An 8598-nucleotide genomic window follows, 5' to 3' on the forward strand; every position below is an offset into this window, starting at 1 on the left:
CTGTCTAAACTAGAATTGATGTTTTTTTAATAAATGTCATCCAAAAAAAATGTTCCAAAGGTTTCTGCAGGAAAATCCACAAAGAAATAACTCACAAATACAGATGTTTTCCCTTTTGCAGGATGTGTTTTAACCATATCTACTGTGTGGTAAAAGCATAAATTAAGACAGTCTGTGATGCAAAAGTCGTTTTTTCTACATATTGTTGCACCAAAGTGGAGGTGACCGATCATTACTGCTGCTCACACACATTAGAAGTGGTTTGACTTTGATATGGTGCGCTCCCCAAGCAGAGGAAAGAGCGAGGAGACTAAATAACTAGGCGGTTTTGTTTTTTTTGGAGGGGGGGTTTTAGATTTTTACGCACGGTGGGTGTTATGATGTGTTATTATGAAGCCATACAATCCCTTTAATCCTACCTGTAATTAGCGGAGAGGAGGACCGGGGCGTTTGGAGCAGCAACAAAAACCAGAAGAGAAGCCTACAGGTGGACCAGGAGGGAGGGTTCAAGCAGCGGAGCAACATCGCTTCGATGAGAAAGATATGGTTAAAAAGAAAAAGAGTTTTGGTGACAATAAATTAAGAAAATCAATCCAAAAGGAGGGGAAATGGAGATCCACGTTCAGCGTCGCTCGTGCTCTTTATTCCAGCTCGGAGATGCAAAAAAAGAAAAAAAGAAAAACGTCCTCAGCTTGTCCGTTTGCAGAAAACAGAAGTCCGTGGTGAAATTAACACACACATTTAGAAAGAAAAGCATGAATCAAAATCCCCGCATGTGCGTCTGCGTGTGTATGCGTGTGTGTGTGTGTGTGTGTTTGGGGATCCTGAGAGGAGCGGAGGACAAGTTCAGGAGAGTCCAAAAACCAAAAGTGCCTGAGGTGATTTAAGCGCAGATAAAAATACACAGCTGATTTATAACAGCTGGAGCGCTTTAAAACAGATCTGACTTCCTGTCGACAAGTCAGTCAGTGAAGGTTTTTTTTTTGTTGTTTTGTTTTTTTTTTGTTTCCAGGAGAAGACTCTTCTCAATCTGCGCTCCGACTCCAAAAGTCCGTTTGGCACATGGATGCTCGATGCCGACTGTCCGGGAGGAGTGGATCGCTCTCTCTCTCTCTCTCTCACACACTCACTCACTCTTTCTCTCTCTCTCTCTCTCACACACTCACTCACTCTTTCTCTCTCTCTCTCTGAGCAGCGTAAAGAGCCGACCTTCCTCTCCTCCTCCTCCTCTCGTATTAAAGCGGACCTCTCGTGTCGGAGCGCACCACGGAGCCAGAAAGTCCTGCCTCCTCTGTTAAAGCCGGGACCTCCTCCTGCCTCCAGACCTTTCCAAAACCTCCTTCTTCAGACCCTCTCCGGTCCTCTCCTCCGGCAGATCTCCTGCAGACTTCTTCCTCCTCCTTCCTCCCCCTCCTCCTTCCTCCTCTTCCTCCTCCAGACTTCAACTTGTTATTTTAAGTTTTTTAATCATCACAGTCTTCTCCCTGCCCCTTTCTGTCTATACCTTTGTGTACTGTAAAGCTCCGACGTGTGTGTGTGTGTGTGTGTGCACGCGAGAGAGAGAGAGAGAGAGAGAGAGAGAGAGAGAGAGAGAGAGAGAGAGAGAGAGAGAGAGAGAGAGAGAGAGAGAGAGAGATCAACCTCCTGCTTTGGGATCCAGTTTCATTGCCAACAAGCCAGGGGAGCTAAATGTGCTTCATGTCTCCGTGCTGTCATTTTAAGTGGTTTAGAGGAAGAAGAAAAAATATTTAAGGAAAAAAAAAAAGAAGAAGAAGAAGAAGAAGGGAGAACTGGAGTCAAGTGCACCACGTGCTTCTCCTGCAATCCTGCAAAAGAGGACAAACAGAAGTCAAGTTTATAAAATATTTTTAATTAATAAAAAAAGTTGCAAAGTGTAGTAAATGAGATGTTTTTAATGCATGCCCTAAAAAAAAAATCCAAATGCCTTCATTCAAACTCTCCTCACTGTGGCACAGCTGGCAGGAGAACATAGACCTGACTGTCATGAAGAAATATGATGTTTTTATGTAAAACATTTACTTTTTTAATTAGATTTTAGACTCTGCAAAACAGTTTATTTATTACTTTTTCAAGCATAAACTAAACACATTATTTACATTAGATGGCAATATTTGTGGACACTTCTTCATACTTCAGTGCACTTATTTCCTCATAGCTTCCAGTTAATAGAAATCTAAACACTACAGAGTAAACAACAAGCGCTCTTTCTTTTCAACTTTGATTTTTTTGGACGTTTGTTTCCTGTTTCGGGCATGAAGTAGAAGCGTCACAAAGAAACACTCTCCTCGCTTTGACGTGGAGAGGAACTATGAGTGGTCTGCACAGAGTCCTGACCTCGACAACCTTAAACAGCTCTGAGATGAACTGAGAGTCAGATCTTATCTCCCAAACATCAGTGTTGGATCTGTGGGAGCAAATCTCTGCAGCCAGGATCCGACATTTCCAAGAAAAGCTTGAAACCAGAGAAGTGGAAGCTGCTTTTTGACACAATGTGTGTGTCCATATACTTTTGGCTGCTTCTACTTTATCTGCTAATGTATAATCTTTAGCAGCAGGTTTTTAAATCATAACTTTATGCTAATGGGGCTTTTCTGTATGGAATATTCATGCATTACGTTTATCATTTATTCCCTCACTGCTGTGCAAAATAAATGAGTCCTTCTTGTTTTATAGAGCAGTCTAGGATCTATTTGGGACTCTTGAAAGAGTAAGAGGTCAATGTTTGCCAAAATGAGTCCCAGGAAACCTCACAGAGACACTAACAGGTCCCACAGTGAGCTGAGGTACAATTTACTGTAATTGTTTCTTCATTCAACAAAGAACAATGTGTGTTTTTTCCATTTCGTATCTAAATTACTACCAGAAACTACGAGAAAATCTTTTAATTGGAGTTTTTCTTGACACAAAACAACCTTAAATGTTGCAGTTGTGGATGTAACATGTGTTTATTTTGCATCTCTGTGTCGTGCAAATGCTTTAAAAAAAAACATGTTGTCAAACTCAACGTGCTCCTCCACCGAATAAACTGCTCTTCATTTTAGCATTATGTTCTCATAAATCAGCAGTCTGGAGTCGACATTAAAGTCTTATGTGACAGATGAGGCGGGCTGCATGACAGTGTGTGTGTGTGTGTGTGTGTGTGTGTGTGTGTGTGTGTGTGTGTGTGTGTGTGTGTGTGTGTTTGTGTCTGGCCTTGTTGGCTCTTTAAAGTGGAGCTCGTCAGAAGCTCAGACGGGGAGGAAAAGCGAGTCTTCAAAGAAATAATTAGGACCCACCCAGCAGCTTTTAAGTGAGCGTCAGCCACCGCTCGATCTCTGCTGCTGCTGCTGCTGCTGGAAACACACACCAGCCACGCTCAGCCCAGGTGTGTGTGTGTGTGTTTATGTGTGAGTGTGGGAAAAATATAGTGTGTGTTAAACATAAAGCATGTAAGAAGAGGAGCGTGTTTGTTAGATGTAAAGAGTTTATCAGTGTGAGTGAGAGGCTGAATTTTTGTAATATTAGCCACTAGATGGCAACAAAGAGAGGTAAGAAAGATGACCTGGCCTGACCGCACGCACACACACACACACACACACACACACACACACACACACACACACACACACACACACACACACACACACACACACACACACACACACACACACACACTTCACAGGAGCCTACGTGTTGCTGCTGAGATGATAACACTCAAATTAAGAAACATAACATCTCTGCTGCAGCTTTCAGAATGAAAACAGGATGATTTAGAAATTAATTAGAACTTGATAAAGCTCAAATTAGATTCATTTTAAAGTTTTTGACATTTTTTTGCATGTTTGCACCGACACCTCTTCAAAGTAGATGTTAAACGATAAACCTCACACATCTAAAATCTGCTGCTGGGTTCTGATTAAAGTCACAGAACAGAAAAAAACATCAGTAAATGTAAAGTTTTGGTCAGATTTGACATCATGATAAGCCTGAAACCTTTAAAAAGAACACAGGAAATGTATATTTACATGTATTTATCTGACTAAATGGTAAAAAAATACAGGTTTAATTAACATGTTTTCCTACTTTTGTGTTAATCTGAAATAATAAACTTAAAAGTTACAGTTAACTTATTTAATCTAAAGAGACCTGTGGAGACTGAAAGCATTTGTTTTAAGACACTGAACTCCTCTCATTCAACCACAGAGCAAATATTACATGTTTAAGTCTTTTCACCAAATCTGCTCGAAGCAAATTTCCTAATAAAATATTTGGATTAGTCTGATAAAAAGCAGCTTTTTTTGGATTATGGATTATATGAAGGTTAAAAAGAGAGTTTTTTTTCACTTATGAAAAGTAGATTTCCTCTAATTTTAAATACTAACTGGAAGGAGAGCAGCTAAGCTTGGAGGACCAAACCAAATCCTGAGTTTTTCTTCTTGAATTCAAGCAGCGATACCACAAGACAACATGGGTGAGGAGGTGATGAAAGATGAGGAGGAGGAAGAGGAAGAGGTAGAGGAGGATTTCAAGCCAAGATGAAGCTATATTTACATTAAGCGTTCGGTTGAGCAACGTCGAGCGAGAAAACAAGCGGAAAAAGGCTTCATTCAGATCTCATATTTCACCCAAATATATAACGAATTTCAACACGAGAACTTGAGAGATTTTGCAAGTTTTTCCCGAAACCACTCAGAGATAATACGAGAGCAGCAAAGTCCAGCTGGTTTAAAAAAACTGCTCTGAAGACCTCAAAGCACCACACTGACATGCTCCCAGACTGCAACAGTAGGAATTATCCTTGTTCGATGTTTTAGATTGTGTTTCTTTTAACCACCACACACACACACACACACACACACACACACACACACACACACACACACACACACACACACACACACACACAAACACACACACAGAGCAGGTACACACACACACGCACACACACACGCAAACACACACGCACACACACACACACACACACACACAGCAGGTACACACACACACACACACACTGAAACACTAACACACAGCAGGTACATACACACACAAACACAAACACACACACTGAAACACGCACACACACACACACACACTGAAACACACACACGCAGACAAACACACACAAAAGGTACACACACACATACACACACACACACAGCTGGTACACACACACACACACACACACACACACACTGAAACACACACACACACACTGAAACACACACACACACACAGCAGGTACACACACACACACACACACACACTAAAACACAGACGCACACGCAGACACACACACACACACAGCAGGTACACACATACACACACACACACACACACACACACACACTGAAACAAGCACACACACACACACTGAAACACACACACTGAAACATGCACACACACACACACACACACACACACACACACACACAGAAGGTAAACACACACACACACACACACACACACACACACACACACACACACACACACACACTCACACACTAGGGAAATGTCAGTGAGCAGCTAACAGAAAGGAAATGATTTCTTTAAATCAGGAGAGCAGGTGGAACTAGCCGACTGTGATGATCTGAAGTGAACGATGCCCTCAGAGGATTTTTCGGAGCGCTCCTCCTTTCCCCTTCAGACTACCAGTAGACGTGAGGTGGGGTCCCCGGCCCCGAGGTTAAAGCCCCCTGCAGCCGCCAGGTCTGGGAGTGAAGAGGGGGGGGGGGGAGTTGGGAGGGAGGTGTTAGACCCAGCTGTCTGACTCAGGCCACACCAGAGTCTGTCTCCTCTACAAGAAGTTTTCCAGCAACTCTGGACCCACACCTGCATTTCGAAACAAGGAAAAGGGGAACCAAGGATCTAAATTTAGTCACTGACCCTATAATTTAAACTTTTTTTGGCTTTTTTTCATTAAAGCACTTTGTAAAAAAAAAGAAAAGAAAAAAGGTTGTTTTGAAATGTTTGTCGAGATAATAAATCTTTACTTACGTACTTCTGATGGCGCAGGAACTGTTGGAGCAGATTTACCAGGGCTAAACTTACCTTTACACACACACACACACACACACACACACACACACACACACACACACACACACACACACACACACACACACACACACACACACACACACACACAGGCATCATTTATCATTTTTATACCCTAATCATTTAAAAGTTTTCCAAAGATAATACTCGTAGGCTGAATTTAAGGGGGAAAGGTGCAGTTAATGGAAATCTAAACACTTCGGAGTTAACAAAATGTTACACAACACAACAGCGCTCTTTCTTTCAGGCATGAAGTAGAAGCGTCATAAAGAGAAAAAAAACGCTCTGCTCGGTTTGACGTGGAGAGGAACTATGAGTGGTCTGCACAGAGTCCTGACCTCGACAACCTTAAACAGCTCTGAGATGAACTGAGAGTCAGATCTTATCTCCCAAACATCACTGTTGGATCAGTTGGAGCAAATCTCTGCAGCCAGGATCCGACGTTTCCAAGAAAAGCTTGAAACCAGAGAAGTGGAAGCTGCTTTTTGACACAATGTGTGTGTCCATATACTGTTGGCTGCTTCTACTTTATCTGTTGATGTATAATCTTTAGCAGCAGGTTTTTCGATCATAACGTCACAGTAATGAAGCTTTTCTGTATGGATTATGATTCACAAAGACCTATGTGGGACTCTTGAAAAGATCATCCTTCCTTTCTTTCTTTCCTTCCTTCTTTCCTTCCTTCTTTCCTTCCTTCCTTCCTTCCTTCCTTCCTTCCTTCCTTCCTTCCTTCCTTCCTTCCTTCCTTCCTTCCTTCCTACCTTCCTTCCTTCCTTCCTTCCTCCTTTCCTTCCTTTCTTTCTCCCTCCTTACTCCTTCCCTTCATTCCTTCCTTCATTCCTTCCTTCCTCCTTTCCTTCTTCCCTCCCTCCTTACTCATTTCCTTCCTTCCTTCCTTCCTTCCTTCCTTCCGTCCTCCCTCCTTCCTTACTCCTTTCTTTCTTTCCTTCCTTCCTTCCTTCCTCCTTTCCTTCCTTCCTTCCTTCCTTCCTTCCTCCTTTCCTTCCTCTCTACCTCCTTACTCCTTTCTTTCCTTCCTTTCTTTCCTTTCTTACTCCTTTCCTTCCTTCCTTCCTTCCTCCCTCCCTCCTTACTCCTTTCCTTCCTTCCTTCCTTCCTTCCTTCCTTCCTCCCTCCCTCCCTCCCTCCTTACTCCTTTCCTTCCTTCCTTCCTTCCTTCCTTCCTTCCTTCCTTCCTTCCTTCATTCCTTCCTCCATCCTTACTTTCCTTCCTTCCTTCCTTCTTTCCTTCATTCCTTCCTCCCTCCCTCCCTCCATCCTTACTCCTTTCCTTCCTTCCTTCCTTCCTTCCTTCCTTCCTTCCTTCCTTCCTTCCTTCCTTCCTCCTTCCTTGACCAGAGGACAACAGGAGGGTTAATTAAACATTTTTCCAGAACTGCAACACTTTATATTCTAATATGTTACATGTGAACAAAATATAATAATAATTTCAGCTCCAAATGAAGACTAATGTTTCTCTCTGTCTACTAAAAGTGTAAATTAGCTACATTTCCTAAGCTTGACATATAAAATGAACAAAGGAGTCAGTTTTGTGTTTAAAGGCTTTCCTCCGCTGCCCTTTAGTGCCTTTTTTTAAATAGAAGAAACAGGATAAAGTCACATATATCAAAGGCTGACATGTATTTAATTTATACGTCTGGTATCTGAAGGATCAACGCTTCTTTTCCTACAGCTGTTAGATGGAGACTGAAGTCATGACTCTATAACACGACGGGCGGAGACATGTAATAAAAGCCAAAACCCTTCCTCCCTCCTTACTCCTTTCCTTCCTTCCTTCCTTCTGTCCTCCCTCCTTACTTACTCCTTTCTTTCCTTCCTTCTTTCCTTCATTACTCCTTTCCTTCCTTCCTCCCTCCTTACTCCTTTCCTTCCTTCCTTCCTTCCGTCCTCCCTCCTATCTTACTTCTTTCTTTTCTTCCTTCTTTCCTTCCTTCCTTCCTTACTCCTTTCCTTCCTTCCTTCTTTCCTTCCTTCTTTCCCCCCTCCTTCCTTCCTTCCGTCCTCCCTCCTTCCTTACTCCTTTCTTTCCTTCCTTCCTTCCTTCCTTCCTTCCTTCCTTCCTTCCTTCCTTCCTTCCTTCCTTCCTTCCTTCCTTCCTTCCTTCTTTCCTTCCTTCCCTCCATCCTTACTCCTTTCCTTCCTTCCTTCCTTCCTCCTGTCCATCCTTACTCCTTTCCTTCCTTCCTTCCTTCCTCCCTCCATCCTTACTCCTTTCCTTCCTCCATCCTTACTCCTTCCCTTCCTTCCTTCCTTCCTTCCTTCCTTCCTTCCTTCTTTCCTTCCTTCCTTCCTCCATTCTTCCTCCTTTCCTTCCTTCCTTCCTTCCTTCCTTCCTTCCTTCTTTCCTTCCTTCCTTCCTCCATTCTTCCTCCTTTCCTTCCTTCCTTCCTTCCTTCCTTCCTTCCTTCCTTCCTTGACCAGAGGACAACAGGAGGGTTAATTAAACGCTTGACATATAAAATGAACAAAGGAGTCAGTTTTGTGTTTAAAGGCTTGCTTCCGCTGCCCTTTAGTGCCTTT

The 8598-nt window shown here is 42.7% G+C and overlaps 1 protein-coding gene across 1 annotated transcript in view; it reads right to left on the reverse strand.

Moving 5' to 3' along the window:
- The window catches only part of bmper (BMP binding endothelial regulator), a 40191-nt gene extending 39666 nt beyond the window's left edge, over window positions 1-525 (reverse strand). Inside the window, exon 1 of the mRNA XM_062423177.1 lies at window positions 420-525. Within this exon, the coding sequence (XP_062279161.1) occupies window positions 420-525 (106 nt within the window). The remainder of the gene's footprint in view (window positions 1-419) is intronic.
- Between the last annotated feature and the right edge of the window lie 8073 nt (window positions 526-8598).

Source organism: Scomber scombrus, chromosome 7, assembly GCF_963691925.1.
Source record: "Scomber scombrus chromosome 7, fScoSco1.1, whole genome shotgun sequence".
Lineage (NCBI taxonomy): Eukaryota > Metazoa > Chordata > Actinopteri > Scombriformes > Scombridae > Scomber > Scomber scombrus.